At 40.1% G+C, this 20,293-nt stretch overlaps 1 protein-coding gene across 1 annotated transcript; it reads left to right on the top strand.

Moving 5' to 3' along the window:
* The first annotated feature begins 367 nt into the window (after positions 1 to 367).
* NMBR (neuromedin B receptor) lies at positions 368 to 18,282 on the top strand. Its single transcript, XM_010575026.1, has 3 exons — positions 368 to 783; positions 15,162 to 15,510; positions 17,881 to 18,282. The coding sequence occupies exons 1-3, from the start codon at positions 368 to 370 to the stop codon at positions 18,280 to 18,282; spliced, it is 1,167 nt and encodes a 388-aa protein (XP_010573328.1).
* The last annotated feature ends 2,011 nt before the right edge of the window (positions 18,283 to 20,293 follow it).

Consider the following 20,293-nt stretch of genomic DNA (forward strand, 5'->3'; position numbering starts at 1 on the left):
GCGGCCGGACCGCGCCTCCCCGGCGGCGGCGGAGCCCCGAGGGCGGTCCCGGGGCCGAGGGCAGGCTGCCGTCCTGATGGCGGTGGCTGCCCCCGGGGCTCCGGATCTCGCCCGCCTGCTCACCCGGGAGAGGGCTTGTCCGAAGAGCCGAAAGGGAGCGGCGCCGGCTTTGCCTTGTCTCCCGCTCGCCCCCCCCGCACTGCGCCGACGGGCAGCGCTTCCTCTGCATTTCTGAAGGGACAAAACTCGGCAGAGCAAAAGGGGGAAGAAGGGGGGGAAAGTTGGTTGACTGGCAGAGGGGTGAAGCTTTCCAGTGGCTCCCACCGCGCTTCGCACTAGAGGCCGCCAGTCTGCCCGAAGCTGGAGGATGGAGACGGCGCTGCCGCCCGAGCTCTCGGCAGTGCCCCTCGGCGGGAACGGGAGCACCCACCTGGTGCCAGACACAGCCCCGCTGCCCTCGGGACAGGGCACGGCCATGTTCACCGTCCGCTGCGTGATCCCTTCGCTTTACCTGCTCATCATCACCGTGGGCTTGCTGGGCAACATCACCCTCATGAAGATCTTCATCTCCAACAGTGCCATGAGGAGCGTGCCCAACATCTTCATCTCCAGCCTCGCTGCCGGTGATCTGCTGCTGCTAGTGACCTGTGTGCCTGTGGATGCCTCCCGGTATTTCTCCGAGGAGTGGCTTTTCGGGGAGGTGGGCTGCAAGCTCATCCCTGCCATCCAGCTCACGTCCGTTGGTGTTTCTGTCTTCACCCTCACTGCCCTCAGTGCTGACAGGTAGGAAAGCCGGGCTGCCCCTTCTCAGCTCTCTGCAGCTTGGGCTAAGGCTAGCCGGAGCTGGCACGAAAGGTAAAGCACCTCTATGATATGGTATCCCTGGTTTGCAATCCTCTCATTCCAACTTGTGAGGTGCCTGTGCTTCTCCTTCCCTCACTGACTGATGGCAAGTTGTGCTGACTTAAGTCAGAGGGTTTCTGGAAACGGGTGCGCCTGGGCCTCCAGCTTCCAGGGTGCTGGCTGCAAGAACTGGGTTTAATCCTGTCTTCTGCACCTCTGGGATAGCCCTGTAACAGCCCATTTATTGAAGTCCTATTCATTACAGGAAGGTTTTAGATGCTAAATATGACCCGTGCCAAGCCACAGTGGTATGTCAACAGGCAACGAGCAGCTTAAAGCAGGTCAAGCACAGAGGTATTTTTAATTGATTTGTTTCTTTCTGCCAAGAAATTGTGTGTGTGTGTGTTTGTGCCCTCGTAGAAGAGCAGGTTACCAGAGGTGACTGCCAGAACTAGTTCAGCCTCTGGGAATTTGGAGGCACCAAACTGTTCTGTTGTAATTGTCAGTTTTAAACTTTTGTTCAAACTATTCGTTTTGGCTTCTTCTGAACCTATAGAAAAGAAAAAAAAAATAAATAGAAAATCCCCCAAACAAACTAGGAAGTAACAATTCCATCTCCATTACTTGTCAAATTAGGAAGAAACAAAGAGCTGGACCCCAAGTTTTTCCTCCCAATTATTGTAAATGGGTGCTTAAGGGATTTATAGCAACTGGGTGGCTGTTGGACTGTGCTTCAGGCTCTGAAAGACAAAATCTTGCAGTGTAATTGGCAACCTTAAATTAAATGAAATTATCTTTCTTCCCTTATCTAAGCAACTTTTTTTTTTTTTTTTTGTAGCCAGAAATGAAAGTGTTTAATTCCTTCTCTATAGGCATTAGCCCATTGTCCTTTGCTGGAGTTTAAGCCAAACCAATGCATTACATCATTGATGCATGATGTAAAGGCTTGAGTTTAGTAATGTATCTTCATACTTACAGTAATGCTTCTTTAAAACTATTAATCCCTTTTTTATAGAGTATAAGTGTAATTTATTTCTTTTTTTTTTTTTAGGCAATTTAGTAAATAGTTTCATTCCACTTGAGGGTAGTCTTCAGCGGCCATCAGCTTCAGTGGTGTTTGAATCAGGACCTAAAATACATGTGTATAAAAACTTTGTAACTTATGAAAATGGATTATATTTTTGAAGAAGAGCTCACAAAGCATACCTTAAAGTGAACACCTCTAATTCGCTGATTACCTCAGTTAAAAATATGTCAAACCTGTCCTTGGAGAGCCAAGCAAACCTTGCAGTTTTCTTTCTGCTCTATTTCCACTGTTTAGAAGTATGATCGTGGTATCCTATTTGAAAAGGGAAGAAGTTATTTGCAGAGGGGATCATGCCTCTAGTGAAATATAATGTGAGGGAATTCTGGTGGTTTAATGTTTAAGGATTCATTCATTTACTTTTTATGTAGCTTTGGAGCATTCATTGTTTTCTTTTTCCATATAATTTTATATCCTTTTAATATCAGTAAAGATTCAAGAAGTAATAATGCTGAGTCTGTTTACACTGAATGCATTTAGAATTACACATCCTAGAAAACAGCTACAGATGTTGTGCTGTGACCATATAAGCTTGTAATAAATACATTCCTCCAGCATTTTGGAGTCCACAGTATATGCAAATATCAGAAATGGTTATACTAAGAATTTAGCAACTCTGTTTCTTTAACCTCTGCAGTTACATTTTCAGTTACTGAGAACAAACCGCATTTCTTTTTCAGTCAGAAGAGCAGCCACTGACTTCAGAGACCAGTGTCTTGTCTCCTAGGGTCCAAGTCCTGTTTGGGTGAAGCTGGCTGGACTCTCAGTGGAGTCTGGGATGGACTCAAGTCTACTCTTTTGTACGACACTTGTGCTGAACTAAAGGGGAGGCACTGGTGTGGAAGGGTTTTTGTCACACCAATTTGTAGCCAGATCCTAACGTGTGTCATCTTGACCAGATCAGTTATGGGTAATTATGTTGGCAGGTCAGGAGTGGTGGCAGCATCCTGCACCTAAGAGGTGCTGAGGAGGCGAGGCCTGGCTGAGGGAAGTGTTTTCTCCAGGTAAGCAAATCTTGCATCAGCTGTTAGCAGTTTGGAAGCAGAGGTGTCACTAAAAAGGCTCCATTATATTCTGGTACGTATTTGGTCTGGTATACAATGTCTTCTCAGTGACCCCTTCTTTCACAGATAATGCTCAAAATACATTTTAATATATGATCATTGAAGCCTTTCCTGCTTTTTACTCCCTGTTAGCACAGGGCTGTATAGAACTCCAGACATTGATTACACTAAGGAACAGGTTTAGAAATATTTAGAGCTCTTTACAGTGTGCCTGTGTGAATTAGGATAAGGGAGGTCATCTTGGTTTCCACAGTATAATTAGCACTTATTTATGTGGAAATTCTGCATGGCAAATTACATGTATGTGATACACTTGACAACAATGGCTATAAAAGCAATAAACTCTGAATGATTATTACCTACAAACTGAAACTATAAGGAAGAAAAAGTAGTATTCATTGCATATGTATCTTTTCTAAAGTTGCTTTATTTCATAATGCTTTTTAGTCCATCTCAGCATCGCTAGTGCTTTCAATGTGACAGACATGCACCTTCTATCTGGAAGCTCATTATTTAGTACTGAGATTATTTGTGGTTTGGATTTTTTTTTGTTTGGTTGGGGTTTTGCTTTTTGTTTGTTTGTTTGTTTTTGTTTTGGGTTTTGTTTTGTTTTGGTTTTTTTGTGTGTGTGTACAAATATGATGTGTAATTTGTAACAGTGCTTCCCAGACTTCCCTGTGGAGCACACTTGCAGATTGAAATTGGCAGCACACAGCAGATCTGCCCAAGGTTGCCCATCGCCATCCCAGGAGTAGCAGCTGGTCCCACTAAACAGCCCTTCTCACCCTTGGGCTCCGGCGGCCAGGTGTGGGTGGTGGTGCCCTGCTCCGGACCCACACGTTTTGGGGCGGGGGGGGTGGGAGGTCAGCAACAGTGGTGGGGCTGGTGGCAGCAAAGGCAATGCGGTGGTGGCACTGGTGGTGCGGCGTGTTGGCATTAGAGGAGGGTGCGATCTCCTGCTCCTCTGGGGTGCAGAAGGCAGCACAGGAGCAGTGCTGCTGAGGCAGCCATCCCCTCTCACTGCCATGCAGGAGATGTGTGGGGACAGCACCCCTGACCCTCATGGCCACTGCTCCTATTAATTTTCCTCTATTGCCAGATGACCTCTAGAAACTGTAATATTTCTCTGGTTTAAAAAACCAAGAAAAAACCAGAGGGTGGATTACAGAAAGAGAAAACCTAATAATTACAGTAGATGACAAATGAAAAAAGGAAGGGGGCTGAGGGATGAAATTGTACAAAACAAAAAAAAAAGAGGAAACTAAGGGGGCCATAGGGCAGAACAGCCCCAGTAGCACTCAGCACACCCTGAAAGTGCCCACAGAGCTGGTGAGTAATGGCCAGGAGTGCACTTCCTAGAGGTGTAGTGGGACAAGGAATTCAAAAAGGGTTCCCTGTTGAGCTTGCTTCTACAGGGGCCATGGACTACAGTTTTGGCCAGGGCTAATGGATGTTGATGAGAAAGTCCCAGGACTTGGTGTCGTCTTGGATAAGGGGGATAAAAATAAAGAGGTGAGAGGAGAAGAGTTGCCAGAGGGACTGCGGCATGGCACACATGAAGAAAAGGTGTGCCCGCGTCTCCTCACTGCAAAAAGGACAGAATCCAGGGATGAACCTGGCTTGAACTATGCCTGACTTGAACCATTCCGTGAACCTGTTCACTGCTTCAGGGAGTGTTTTTCCAATTTATGTCTATGGTGGGCCATGCAGTTAGCTCAGAATGCAAACTGGGCCCACGTGGCTCCTCACCCTCCTCTTAGGATGAGAGATCTTGCCATTTTGTGCCTGGGAAGCAATCTAGGGTAAGGAAGTGGAGCGCAAGTATGGAAAGGTGTTTCCAAGATGCTTTTCAGAGCTAGAGGTCTGGATGACGCATAAACCTTGGTGTGGAGAGGTGGCTGGAAAAGCTCAGGGGGCAGCAGATTGAGTGCTACAGTGTGCATCTCTGGCCATCACTGCATTACTGTGTATGCTGATGAAAAGCAATTGTACCCACAAGATGCCAAGAGACCTGGGGTAAATAGACTTTGAAGGAATAAATATCAGCCCCTTAAAACAGCTATAGATTTGTCCCACATAGTCTTTCCTTTTCTCTTTGGCTATCATTTCTGCCTCATTGTTTATGTGCTCTGTAAAAATAGGATTAAATTTAATTCCGCTACTTTTTCTACATTGAATTTTCTTTCTAATGAAAGGTTTAAATGTGTTAGCTCAAACACAGTCCTGCTGCACTCTAATGAAGACAGTGAAGCTGAACAGTGGAGCAACTCGCCCTACTGAAATTGAAATAGCATCTTCTTTGTATTCTTCCTAAAAAGTGTGACAGAAGGACACCTCTGATGAGACAAATACTTGATTAACCAGGTAACAGAGTTAATTTTCATCACTACCATGACTCCTTTCCTATATCTTAGTAACAAAGGAGTTTGAAAACTTAAATTCATATTTAAATAACTAAATGCAGTGCCTGACTGAGGTGCTTAAAATGCGTTCTATAGATTTGCATAGCTAAACTATTTGATCCTTTTTTTGTTTTATTTATTTATTTATTTATTTGCTTTAAATTTGGAAGATTGCAATCTGTATTTTTAAAAGTGTAAAAAGACTCAAAATATTTTGTGCACGTTTAATATCTATGTGCTGACTTCTGACTACAACTGATAACAAGAACCATTCTGGCTCAGTTTGCACATCTACCATCTCCTACTTTTGGGGGGACTCAGGAAAATTTTGAAGACATTCACAAGTGTGAAAAGGTGCCCTAGTAACTACTTTAGGATTTTTCATTAGTAAAATCACCCTTAATAAAATTTTTTTTTTTTTTTACTCTTCTTCAGAATTTATTTGGAGTTTCTTCTTTTGTTATGTCAGGTGCTGATTCAGGCTGAAATATAGTGATTGGAGACCTCTAAAATCCTCATTTCTTATTACATGTAGTGGAGCAGGTGAAGCAGGAAAGTGGACATGATTTCCTTTTGAGCTCTAATAGCTAATATTCAGGGACTAGAGAGCCTTTACAAAGAAAGTAGTATTAAATGACATCTTGAAAATTACTTATAATTAACCAAAGAACAAAGAAAAAATAATCAAAGGTAAAACAAAACATTATCTGTATAAGAGAAAAACAATGCCTTGACTGTATATAGTAGATGGGAAAATAAAATCATATGGACCCAGTAGAACTATGAAATCTATAAGTATATATCTTAGAAAGCCTAACACGTGAGGTAAATGTATTGAATGAATGACTTACTGAAGTACATTAAAAGAAATGATGGTCCAGATGTTTCCCTCACTGTAGGCTGTAGCAGTATGGCTATAATTATGCAATAACAAGCAAAGCAAAAGAAATTTAAGAGAGGTTGGGCAAGCTTTGTCTCTCACTTTTTTTTCAGCTCACCCTTTAGTTTATATGTGCAAACTTGACTCAAAATAAAGCTTGCCAGAACACCTTTGATGAAACTCTGACGCATTTTGTCAAGTTAAACAGTGAAGCCTGTCCTCACCTGTACCCACCCCAAAATGTTCTAGTTCATTTTTATCCATTCCATACAGCTAAAAGGAATATGATGGAAAATATTCCAGAAAGAAAAAAAAGGATGGCAACCCTTTCCCCCCCCAAAAAAAAGCAGAGGGCATTTTATATCTGGAGTAGATTAAGGAGCTACCTACTCTGGGGTAAGCTTGTCCAAGTCAGGCAATTCAAATCAGCTGTTGGAGAAGTTCCTCTTATGACAATCTTTACACAGCTGAAAATGATTTCTCAGCAAATTATATTTTCCTCCCAAGTTAGGGAATTTTTTCCTCAAACTTCATGCAGACACATGCATCTGTTAAACTCCTACCTTTGTGCGTGTCCTGTGTGTGCTCTTCAACTCATGCAGAAACAGCTTAGTCCTGAGGATGGCAAAGTGAGAGGCGACCGTGGTGTTTATCCTAGTCTGTGATCAATGCACCACCTGTGTTATGCATTGCACAATCAAAGCTGGCTTTGCTTTGATTAATGCAAATGCCAGGGTCTGATAACATTGTGTAGGCTGCAACCTAAAACCCGAGGAACTGTTACAAAACCATTCCTCCTGTTTCCTGTTTCTTTGATCGGTTGGGTAAAAGCCTGTGCCTGTGACAGACAAAACAGCTGCTAAACAGCAGATCCAGCTGAACTCTTACCAAGCAGGCCTGAACATAAATCTCCATACATTTATTTTATTTGTTTGCCTCTCCCCATAACATGGTACACAATTCCCTTATATATTACATTGCAACAGATTTATCCAAATTGGACTGTTGGAATCCTCAAGTCTGCATTTAGCAGGTCCTCAGAAATGATGTCAAAGATCGAATATGCTATACCAATGCTTTCTCTAGGGAAAAAAGTTTTCTGTGATGATAAATTTGTTAGAGAATAAATAATAAATATCTTCTATATATGGGCAGAGTGATGAAACTCTCAAATATCCTTCCTGAAAGGGATAATTTCATTGAATCCTCATTTTAAATAGTTTGATTATAGAAGAACTGGTGTATTTCTCATATGGGTTTTGCTGCAGAACCATTCTTCCAGACTATATATTCCTGGTGCTAAATTCTTTTTGTGTTTTTATATGTACTAATGAAACAAAGCATATGCTTTGTTTAGACCTAGGGATAGGTCTAAACATGTACCTCCACTAGTAACTTCTAAATCCATGCTGAGATTCAACCCAATTTGACAGTGTAATTACAAATAGCAAGTAAGTTGTTACAAGTTCACAAAATTTGTGGAAGCTAAGAGGAAACTTACTTTGGTGTCCATTGAAGAGAAGTGTGTTTTGGAATTAACTTGACACAAATTCTCAGATGTCAGAGAAAATAACCAAGAGACAAACAATCCATACGAACCTTGGCATAATTACATCTGCTGCATGTAGATTTAATCTTGTATTTCCAGCTTTGTATGAGCATATGTACAAACAAAATTGTGGTGTGTGTATGAACATGAGAGAAATGGATTATTCTGGTTTGCTGTCATTCTCTCTCGTATGATTCTGTTTTGTCCTTCACATGACTATCCCAAATACTGTTTCTTTTTTTTCCAACTACATTTCACAATATTTTTTTAAACATAGTGTCATGTTTGTGCTTTGACTCCAAGTTTGTTTGATTCGTTGTATTTTAAGGATTGCTATATTAAGTTTTTCCTCTGTGATTTTTTTAATGTTCCTTTTTTTTACCATGGTGTGTATTTGTTTTTCCCATCTAGACTGATTTCAATGCAAACTAAGAACAGAAGTTGCAAATGAAATTGAACTGGAAACAAGTTTAAAAGTGATGGAGTGGAGCCTTCTAGGTGGTAATACTGGAGCAAATAAATGAAGTTATGGCTTTTTGGATTTAGAAATTAGAGATTTGGGGTCTAGATTCTCTAATGGTAAAATCTAAGTCTGTTCCAGACACATTAATTGAGGTTTGGTTATTTAATTCTTCCTGGTTTGTAACATTTCTAAAAATCATCTGACCATGTAATGTTCTCCTCAATAGTTATGTTATCTGCCATGGCATGTACTATTGCTAATTCATCAAGGAAATGGGAGGAATTGTTCTGCAACAGCAACAATTTTATAAAGGTAAACTGGCACTCAGCATATTTTACACTTGGGATTTCTGCTTCCAGGCACTTTCGTTCTTGTAACTGACATTTTTATTGACCTTCTGCTCCAGCACTGATGATCTTATGAGATCTTCTTCATTCAAGTATGTTTGGATATAACTGCTGGGAGATACGCAGTAAGGATATGGTGGATATGCAGAGAAACATGCATCTCCGTCTCAGCGATCTAAAGGCAGGGATATCAACGGGATGTGGATCAAGCCCATTTGGGGAAATGTTTCTCTTTCCTCAAACTCCTTTGACCCTTCAAGATTCAGAGTATAAACTTTGAAAGAATAGGATATGGTTAGGCGTGTTTTTCTAAGATTTTTTTTCTTACAACAAGTTTATAGTGAGGAAGAAGTAATATGACTAAATGGAGAGCCAAGCACTGGGGGACAAAGCCAAACAGTACATAAGCTTGTCTAGGCTACACATTGCATTGCCTAACCTCTAACCTAGGTGTTGACTTTCACCTTCTCCTTTCCACCTCTCCTGACCAGAATCCAAAATCCAGAATTCCAAATTAGTGTTGGAATGAGGGAAATGCTCCAGCAAGGCAATAAAAGCCAAGAGAATACACGTGCTCAGCTGCCTTGTAATTCCCAGTGGAAGATGTTACATCCAGGGGTTTGTATGATGCAGCCTGCTAAGAGTAAGGTTCTCTCCTCATTAATGAAATGTTAATTTTGAGCCACTGTCTAGCAGACCTGGGCCATGACTCCTGGACACCCTGGCTGAATGAATGCTCCATTTTGTTCTTGGAGAAGCAGGTGCTGGAGCTGCCTTTGCCTGGCTGTTTTGTGAAGGCTGATGACTTCAGTGTGCTCCAGCCATTACTTAAATACAACTTTGAGATCAGGCTCCTCAGCTTTGCTGTGCTTAGTTTCAGGGTCCTAATGAAGCTTAGATGCAAACTGAGTAGGTCTGATCAGGGGAGCTCCCAGCATGCAGAGCAGGGGAAATACAGCTACTTGCTTAATTTAAAAGTCAGGAAAGAAAGGACACAGCAGGGCGAGGTAGGCCAGCCATTGCATGAGGCTTCTGGTGTTCTTGGGACCAGGCACCTGAAAGTGTGTGGTTTTTTGCTATGTACGTAATGTTCATATGCCCATATATATGTGTATATATTTTTTTAAAAAAAATATATATGCACAAAACCATATGAAACAGTGCCAAAACACAGGCCTGAGCACTGAAAGTCAACCACTTGTCAAACTGTTGTTAGAGCAGTCCATGGTGTGGTTTTGACCTGGGTCAATCAATATTCTCCTGAACAATTTCTAAGCATGATTCAGGGTTAAACAGAAGCCCAGGGGCCATTACCAACAGAAGTGTAAACTGCCTATTTTGTTTGGAAATGGTGGTCTTGTATTAGGACATGAAAGAGTTTAATGGAATGGTCATGGGTGACGAGCCAATGCTACTTTGCCTCCAGGCTGAAGAATGGAATAGAGAAGTAGAACTTAAAAGCCAGATTGCAGGCAGTTAGCTAGCATTGCAAGATTTGTACGAGCTTGTAGGAATTATGGTTAGCTAATGTGAGGTGAATGGTGAGAGAAAGAAGCAGCAAGAGAAGAAAAAATGAAGAGGAAAGAGAAAATTTCTTCTCTGAAACACTGGGTGTACAGGACAGGTAATGTATTTCATGTGGGGAAAAAAAGCATCCTGAGAAACTTATGTTTTGATTCTTTTTGTGGTGGAGAAATCATCGTTCAAAAGACCAAATCAGACTTTTTTTGTTGAAGCATTATTGATAGTTGTTGGCTCAATGGAGCATATTTCTATAGAGTGGAAAACTTTTTCCACTTAGGAAAGTCTTAGGATTTTCTCCCTGAGGAACACAGAACACATGCCATTGACATTCATTTTAATTGTGTTTACACATGGTCTGCTAGGCTTCATTTCAAATACTGTTCATTATGTTCAGCTATCAGACCTCTGAGACGCTCATTCCTGGTGAATGCAATTCTCTGCACTTAAGAGAGAAGAACAGCACAAAAATATTGGGACTAACTATAAGAAAAAATCAAGAAATCTACTTTAAATTGCAAGAATTTATAAGAATGAAATAGAATAAATGTGAATCTCAGACTGTTTGTGTGTTGTGAAAGAAATTCCCGCAACACTGGACATCAGATGATTCCACATTTTTCTCAGCTAAATAAATTGTTCTTCTCTTAATGATTCAACTGGAATTGAGTCAACAGAACTGCCCATACAAGGAAAAGGGATTTGGTCCAAAATTTCATTCTACTTTAGTAGAGTGGACTACAACTGGACACGATAATTAGTATTTTTAACAAATATTGACCATGTTTCCTATTCAGGTGTATATATATGCTGTCTTTTTGTCTTTGAAATCTTCATGCAATGGCACCGTAAAATGCTAACATATAAATGTTTTTGATAAATGGCTCTAGTTTGCAGGAAATGCAGTGCTATGACACAGCAACATCACTTAAAACAGAAGGTTTATAATAAGGCCAATGATACCAATCCTGCCAGCTCCAGGATTAAAATGCAAATTATATCAAAGTAGTATGGGTCTGCCCTGCCTGAATTAGGTCTCTGCTTGGTTTATGACACTTCATTATTATATCTATTTATTTATTTGCATCGTGATGGCATGTGGGAAACTCGGTGATAAATTAGGGTCCTATTTGTGGTAGATGCTATATGAGCTGGAACAAGATGAAAGTCCTTCACCTGACGGGTTTTTAATAGAGACAACAGAAGACACAGAAACAAAAGGGCAAGGAGATATTGAAGCAATTCTGGTTAGAATGGTAGGCTGTAATCATAGTCCAGTGGCTGCCTAAGTATTGTCTTGTTGTTTTTGTTTTTCTTTTTAACTTGTTTTTGAAGGTCATCACAACAAAGTACTCTCAAAAAAGAGGTGGCACTGCAATGGAGGGACAGCTTGTGGCTAATCATGGAGAAGCTTCTTTTGAAGTCAAGTGTGTGGGAGGGGAATAGCATTTTGGATGCAGCAGAGACAGGTATAGAGCTTTCCATTCTAATTGAGAGCTGAGAAATACCTTTACGAAGGCCTATGAAAACAAAGATGGCAAGAAGTAGAGAAAATATACTGGAGTTTAGAAGGTAGCAACATGTTATAACTCTGGAGGAAGAGGATATTCCTTTTTTCATCAATTTTTTGGGTTGTGTAGAAGGGAAGAAATTGTTTTATAATGAAAATACTCTATACAAACAAAACCAATCTGCAGAATGGACAAGTTTGTCCTTGTGTCTGTTGGCAGAAACCACAGGTCCAAAAAAAGAAAACTTATAAAGTATTTCCTGAGTTGGGGTGCCTTTGTCAGCAGTGATAATTATAGAGGATGTGGGAAGACAGAATTTACATGAAGGCTTTTAATTAAAAGCAAATGCGTATTTGTAATTATTTCCCGAACTTCATGGCAACCTATAATTTTCTTTTTTCATCCGTGAAGTAAAGGAAAAGATGGATTTGGCTTACTAATTTGACTAAATAATTTGCACCCTTCCTCTGATTTACCAGTGTTGTTTTATTGATAGAAAATATGCACTTTGTATTTTGAATGGCTGGGGGTATGTTTTAGCCTTACACTGGTTTTATAGAAAGGAAGAGGCTGGGTGTTCATTTTGGGAACACTTCTAATTTCACTCAGTTCACATTTGATTTTTTTCTGTGACCTGTCTCTTTCTTCTCTATATCTTTTCAGAGATATAAACAAGATGACAGATTTCGTAAAGCACTTACTTAGTGCCTTTTCCTTCCCATTGACACTGAGTACTGTGCAGGGCTGAGTCCTAGGAAGAAGAGTGCCATTTTGTAGTCAGCTGAAGGAGCAAGTAGAATTTTGATAAGATTAAAGAAGAAGTTTTCTGGGCTGAATCCAGCTGTTTTTGTGAAAAAGGGCACTCTGCTCCAGTGCCTTCCAAGTCAGTCATAGCTCAGGGGAAAGCATGGTATTTGCTGGAACAGCAATATATGCCAAGGCACAAATATATGCTACATCTTCTGCTAATGTAAAGGCTTCTGAAAAGGTCTCCCATTTAGATATTAACCAGATGAAATGCTACTAAAACAATTGATTGTGACATGGTCATTGTCTTAGGTAATAGGTCTGTGGTCAAAACAGTTTGAACCACTGCAATGGGAAAAGAGAGGAAAAAAAAATATCTGTAGTACAAAACATGATTTTTATCCAGTGTCCTCCCTACCTCTCCTAGACTCCAAACCAGCTCTTCCCCAGCAATGTAAAGTTTTAAAGAAATGAGCAGATGCAAGGACTTGATGTCACCTCAGTTGAATGAATCAAATAGGTCTGTCTTTATGTAATGAAATCAAGGCAGACAGCAATAGGAAGCAAATTATTGAATAATAAGCTCACAGTTTGTGCTGGGGAGCATTCACGCTTTGTGCAGAAGCTTCTATCCTTCCTATGGCAGTATAAAGGATTTCTTTACACCTTGGTGTCCAGGCAGTTTCTCACTGTGTGTTAGAAGAAATGGTAAATATAAGTTAACAGAGACAGTTTACCAAGTTTTATTTTCTACTCCATGATATGGGCGAAGACAGAGTAAAAATCCTCTCTCTGAATTCAGAGAAGATAGGAACATAAATAGCCATTATTTTTAATTATTTAGTGATAAGACAATTTATCACAGTCCTGAGAAAGATGACTTCAAGGCACATTTTGACTCAAATATTCTCTGAATGAAAAGTTTGCTAGGGTACCAAGACAGTGCTCTGCTCCAGACATTTTCATGGCATAGCCAATTGCAGTATTGGTTGCCAGCAAACTCACAAGTTGCTGCATGGGGGTATAGCTTTTACCTGCAGTTCCTCAAACATCTGCTCAAGGTGTTGAGGCGCTCTGAAGTACCTCTCAGGACCTCCAAATCAGCCATAAAGGGTATTTGGGATCACAACTCCATTTCTCAGCATTCCCTTCAGCAGCTATGTTATCTTTAGCCAAAACCTAGCCCTTGGTATGTGTTTAGACACCTGTTCATACCCATCCATATTTATATTTGTATATGCATGTATATGTATCTACATGCATGGATCAGGAGTTTTATCAGCAAGTAGACATCTAAATTACAGTTCTTTTCACTCTCAGCTCATTGTATAGCTAACAGAGAAAAATAAGCACCTCAGAGGGCGATTTAATACACCTAAAATCTGAATCACTCTTTGAAAGTACATTTCCACTGACCAGAAAGACCTTAAGATGAATAAAATTATGTACCTGGAGTATGAATCTCTCCTGACTTCCTTCTTCCTGTTAAACTTTTCTTTAGATATTAAACAAAAATCATTTTTCCATTTCTCAAAACTTGTGCCATTTCAGAAAAAAACCCCATCCCAAATCAAATCAAAACTAGAAACAAAAAATTGAATCCACACAAAACCCCCCAACCTTCAAATTATCACAGCTTAGGCAAACTGAAATGCTTTGTTTAATATTCAGTTTTTAATAAAAACATCAAAATATAATTTACTTACATTTTGAAAAAAACCCTTTTCAAAATAAGTCAAAAATCTAAACAAAACATTATGGTATCCTTGAAATATTTTTCTCAAAGTATATTTGGCCTTTTAAAACTGACCTTTTATTGTGGAAAGTTTCACTTTTTTTCACCTCCTGCAACATTTTTTTTTTAAATAAAAGAATTCCTGACCAGAGTTTACTTTTATTAATTTATTTTACTTTGCTGTAGTGTGATATTTCCATTCTCTGCAAGGCTTCCTGTCCTCATTGTAATGTTTATGAAATTATCAATTCTGCAAAGGTTTATATGTAATCATATATTATGAGACAGTTTCCCAAAACGCGGTATAGAGCAGCAGCTTCCAACTATCGATGTGGAAATGCCTACTTTATTTAAGAGTTTAATACTTCTGCACAGGCCGTTGGGAGACATTCCTGCCTGACTTTATGAAGATGTGTATATTCCAGGCGTTACAGTCGGGACAGTATATCTGTGTGTAGAAAGGTGCTGGGGTGGAAAGGCAAGAGCCACCACAGCAGCGGTTGTTGCTGGTCTGGCAAGAGGTGGTTAATGCTGATTATTGCCCTGTGCTCCCGGGGGGGCTGGTGGAGTCTGAGAGTGGGAAAGCCGTGGTGGTGGTGGGCAGGGGGGAGTCCTGGGCTGTGGGAGCCGAGGAAGGGAGCAAACTCTAGTGTGCACGAGTTGGTACGAGAGTGAGGTGGAAGTATGGAGGTAGGATGTGTATCTGGGGATTTGCTGCGGGGATTTGGAGAAAGAAAGAGTAGAGCCATGGCTGCTTCTGTGCTTTCACCAGGCTGGCACCTACAGCCACAGGCTGTACCCAGGGCTCCTTTTGCCACCTCTAATGGCTATGTATATAGATGAAGCTAGAGATTTAGAGAATACAAATTTGAGAAAAGTTACAAACCCCTTGACATTTCAAATAAGAACAAAATATGGCATTATTTCAATCAAAGGTATGAAGTTGCCTAATGCATCACATGTTGAATTTGAAAAGATACCTTTTGATTTGCATCTGCATTTTGATCAATTTCAGGTACAAAGCAATTGTAAATCCCATGGACATCCAGACCTCCAGTGCAGTGTTATGGACCTGTCTTAAAGCCATTGCCATCTGGGTAATCTCCATGCTCCTAGCAGTTCCTGAAGCAGTGTTCTCTGAACTGGCCCACATCAATGACACGGATAATGCCACTTTCACAGCATGCATACCATACCCCATGACGGACGACATGCACCCGAAGATCCATTCTGTGCTGATTTTCCTTGTGTATTTCCTTATCCCTCTTGCCATCATTAGTATCTACTACTATCATATTGCAAAGAGCTTAATAAAAAGTGCTCACAACATACCTGGAGAATACAGTGAGCATTGCAAAAGGCAGGTAAGCAATTTGCTTTTTACATCCCAATGAAAGATTTGTGTGCAGTATACACTTATAAATCAAGGTACAGGGACTGTAACATCCAAATTGTTGGATTTCACAGAGGATTAGTTCAGTTTCCATATGCATGAACTAAGCTGAGGATTATCTGAAAAATCTCCTTGTTTTCACAATTACTCAGTATTAAGCCCAATATGTAAATGAATACGAGCAAGGAAAAATATAAATTCAATGCCATCAATGCGTATTCCTAACAAGAAATGGGATTGGTATATGTGTCTGTAAGTGTTGTTACTGTAACTGTTACTTGCGGTCTTACTGAGGAACAACATTTTTGTAGTTAATTCTAGCGGCTTCACCTGTCCCCATAGGCAGCTGTTTTGGGAAGAAATCTTACATGAACTTTTTGAGAATTCTCCCTGTTTTATTTGTGCTTGGAGATGAAAATAGGCAGGGAAATTTTTTCTTAGGGGATCCAAGGTTCTTCTCACACCAAGGAGTGCTGAAAACATGAACTCAGAGAATTAACTGATTCTTTTTTGGCTTTCTCAGTAGATCTTTCTTGGATACAATCATGAACTCACACTTTTCTAATACCCTTTCTATTATAGATGCTATAAAACTTTTAGTATAGGTTCTGTATACCTTTGAGACAAAGCATTTTAAAATACTGGACAAAGCCATTTTCCCTGTAAAGGCACAGGAAGCAATAAGATAGCAACAGGCTGTTCATTAGCAGGAACATTTACATATACAAACAACAGCTTTTGTGGTGAAAGTGCCTCAACCACTTTACACAAGCATTAGTATTGATAGAGAAAAATACTTATGCTCATCAAAACAATTTGGAAGGGTTTTGTCTGCCAATATTTTAGAAAATACTTTTATACTCACTGAAATATCCTTGCATAACTAGCATGTACATATTCTTTTAAAAAGAAAGACCACATTCCCTCATGTCCTTTTTGCTCAGCATTTCATTTCTAGTCTAGCCTGTTTCTTGTCAAAAATGCATACATATTAGCACTTCGTGTATTATTTTTCCTGTGAAATATAGAGAGCCTTTTGGCTGAACCCTCAGGATGGAAACAATATTTAATTTATATCACATTTCTGAACCCACATGTATTTTCAAAGTAAGAACGTATTTTTTTCATTCCACTTAGTTTTTTTCTTTTTGTTAATCTATGAGGCTCAGAAGAATGGAAAATTCCAGTGTACTTACATATCTCCCAGCAAGAGGAAGTATATTCAGACTATTGCTATCAACTCGCATTTCTTTAGGCCATAGCACAAAAGTGTAATATTCACACTATAGCTCTGCACCTTTTAGTCTGCCTTTGCAATCTGTCTGAGTGCAAATCCTACCAAATTGGAATGTTAGTTTTCCCATCTTTTATGAATTCCCCACTGGTTTTGGTTTAGATAGAGCCAAGAAAACTACTTACAGATTTATTTCACAGATTTTGAAACCCTGTTAGAATCAATTCACTTGATTTTCTTCAGAAAATTGAGCAAAGCCAGACAACTTTCCTGCCTTTACAAAACTTTGGTACCTGACACACATAATAAATCTTTTGGGAGGAATATGTAGAACATTTGTGCCTCCCTTTGGTGCCTTCTACCTGGCCAGTTTCTCTCCCTCTCTCAGTTTGGAACCACTTTGTAGCCTCAGACCTTTCAGCCACTCTCAATATCTACATGGTAATCCATTATACTTTAGCACTGCAATTAAGGTACATTTCTTTCATGTCATTACTGAAGATTAAATGAACCTTTCACTTTAACCCTGGAATTAAGATGCTTCAGACTGTGCAATGCAGTTTCGGTGGTTTGTCTAGGAGAGAGGCGTGCAAGCTGAGGCATTTTGGGCAAAATAACGGGGTGTAAGTACCACTGTATAGCTAACACCCTAGCAATGTCACTACATTTCACTCACAATGTCTCTAGATTTCAAAGTCAACAGTTTCTAAATAGCTTTCTAACTAAAGCTAAGTTTCAAGCCAAGCACTGAGATCTCATTAGAAAAGGCAATGTTTCATGACATCCTTTGGTGTGTGCTTTCAGGCTAAAAGCCAACATTTACTTGGGTCATGAATCAGTCTTGCTGCATATGTCACATAGAAAGAGCAACCTTCTGTAACTGCAAACAGCAAGGATCTTTCACTGAAAGTAAACTTAAAGTGGGAAAGGAAAGTAAATGAGATATAGAAAAAGTAATTCAGCCCCTGAAGGAAGCATTTTTACTGGCCTTACTTATGATAGTTGTTAAAGCTAATATAAAGCAGAATGCTATATGTTTTAATTAAATCTGTTATGTGGAGTAGTTCTGTTTGTTGTTGCTCATTTGGATTCTCTTCACCTTTTTAGATGGAAACTCGGAAACGTCTGGCAAAAATTGTTCTAGTTTTTGTTGGCTTCTTTGCTATCTGCTGGTTTCCTAACCACGTGCTATACATGTACCGATCTTTTAATTACAATGAGATTGATCCATCAACAGGACATATGGTTGTTACCTTAGTGGCCCGAGTGCTAAGCTTCTGCAACTCTTGTGTCAACCCATTTGCACTGTATTTTCTCAGTGAGAGTTTTAGAAGGCATTTCAACAACCAGCTACGCTGCAGGAGGAAAGCTCAGCAAGAGAGATCTGCCAGCTACTTGCGCAACTCTTCTGCCATTCAAATGACTTCCCTGAAAAGCAATACCAGGAACACAGTGACTAGCATGACACAACTGAATGGGCACAACTTGAAACAAGATGTGTCATTATGATTTAATAGGTGTAGTTTTTGACCACGGAACAAATTTGAACTTTTTCTTCGCAGTTTGTAACTCACTTTTGGCTCTCATATGCTTAGACCATCCGAGTCTTCAGAACAGAGGATCTGTTAAAGCCTGGCCAAGGTTCTTTCACACCTAGTCTTTCTTTTAGATAGAAGTGAAGAGTATGTTTTATTGAGAAAACAAAACTGACTGGCTTCATATTGTACTTTAAAGTAGCTGCTAATATGTTTAACATATAAGAAAGCAAAACAATAGTGTGAATATTAGTATAGCTGATCTAATATTGCTTTAAAAAGTATAGATTTTCTGATCTGAAAAATATGTATTTTTAACTGAATATTGATCCAGGCTTATGTCTTACCCTAATAGATTTTGCATGGTTTTAGGTGTGCTGTTGTACAAGCATTGTTTATTAAGACTGGTGGGCATTTTTTGACCAATTAAGGAGCAATTGCAATGCATAGATTCTAGTTTCAGATAAAAAAATATTCAAGTATTGAGTGCCAAATCTTTACCTTATTTAAATCCACCTTGGTTTTTCACTTTGGCAGACATACATGATGAGAATTTACTTTTTGGGGCTTCTGTCTGCTGTTGAGGTCAGAAGTTTATCTGCTACAATTACATTCTTTTTGTGATTAACGTCTCAAAAGAAAAATGTGTGCAACGTGCAGGTTTTCTAGAACTCAGTGTCTGAAAGTTTATTTCTCTGATTTGTTAAGTCTGTAACATCATTGGTTTAGAGTATCTACATGCTTTGTATTTGCTACTACTAACTGATCCTGCTGATACCAGTACACAGCTAAGGACACTAAGTGTAATGGGATGTCTGAACATTCGAAGAGGTAAAGTTCTGAGTGTTTTTTTTCAGAGAGGGTCTGTGGCAAGGCTCCATACAGCTCAGAGAAGTCTCAGAGTGCAGAACCCAGGTTAGTACTGACAAAACCAAACTGAAGGATGCCCTGCAGGAACACACCTAACACACTCTGATCACTAATGATCATCCAGCCCATGGGACCAGACACGTTCTAGTCTGAAATAACCCCCAAGTGATGAAACATGGGTAGCTGGCATTGGTTGCTCAGTACCAGCTGTTTGCTGTCTCGATCTACTCTTCTTGCACATACTGTTTACCAGTCTAAACAAAGCCTAAGTACTGTTGAAAATCTCGGGTTTAAAAGACAGTGTTTCTTTTCCTGAAGGCCCTTGTGCAGAAATAGTCAATGCACTTCTGAAAATCCTAGTTGGGCTGCCTAAAAGAAGGATTTTCAAATGTTTTTTGTGAGTCACCCCAGTGCCATGGACAGCCCACAGGTGTTTGTCAGTATTCCAAGGAGGACATTTTCAATGTACATGGTCAGTGCAGAGCTAGGATTAAAAAAGCAGGGAATGGTGGGTGAGGCTGTAGTTACCAATTACCATCCTGCCCAGAATAAATTTGCTAGGAGGGCTTAGGGCTCTTACTTTTCATTCACACTCCTCTGCTGGGGATACCTTCTTATGCAAGGCTTGCAAAGCTGCCCTTCAGACCACAAGAAAGCAAGCAGTTCAGCTTTCAAACACCTCTCTTTTTTGACTCTTTTTTTTTTTTTCTTTTTTAAAATCAGTTCACATGTCAACACAGGTAGTCAAATAGACACAATGACTGAAGCTTGCTGCTGCAAAAACCCATGTAAGGCTACCCATATAAAAGTTTCTAACCTGTCTCAGGGCTGCACCAGCTCTTGGTGAGAGAGCTGATGGGGCCAGAGCTGACTCCCCCCTTATATTGCTGCATGCTGCCAGACTAATAACCATTCTGCCAGCCAGGTGAGAGGTTAGCTGGGGCAGGGTCTGTTTCAGGTCTGAGCTCCAGAGAGGAGATTCTCACAATGTCCTTGTGAGAAGAAAGGGCAGTAATGGCAGACAACGGCACCTTGTGGAAGCAGTTTGTTATAGCCAGTTCAAGAGACAAATGTAATTTTAAATAGCTTTTTTTTTCAAATGGGGTGCAACTGCT

Source organism: Haliaeetus leucocephalus, unplaced genomic scaffold (genome assembly GCF_000737465.1).
Source record: "Haliaeetus leucocephalus isolate CR32 unplaced genomic scaffold, Haliaeetus_leucocephalus-4.0 Scaffold450, whole genome shotgun sequence".
NCBI classification, from domain to species: Eukaryota; Metazoa; Chordata; class Aves; order Accipitriformes; family Accipitridae; genus Haliaeetus; species Haliaeetus leucocephalus.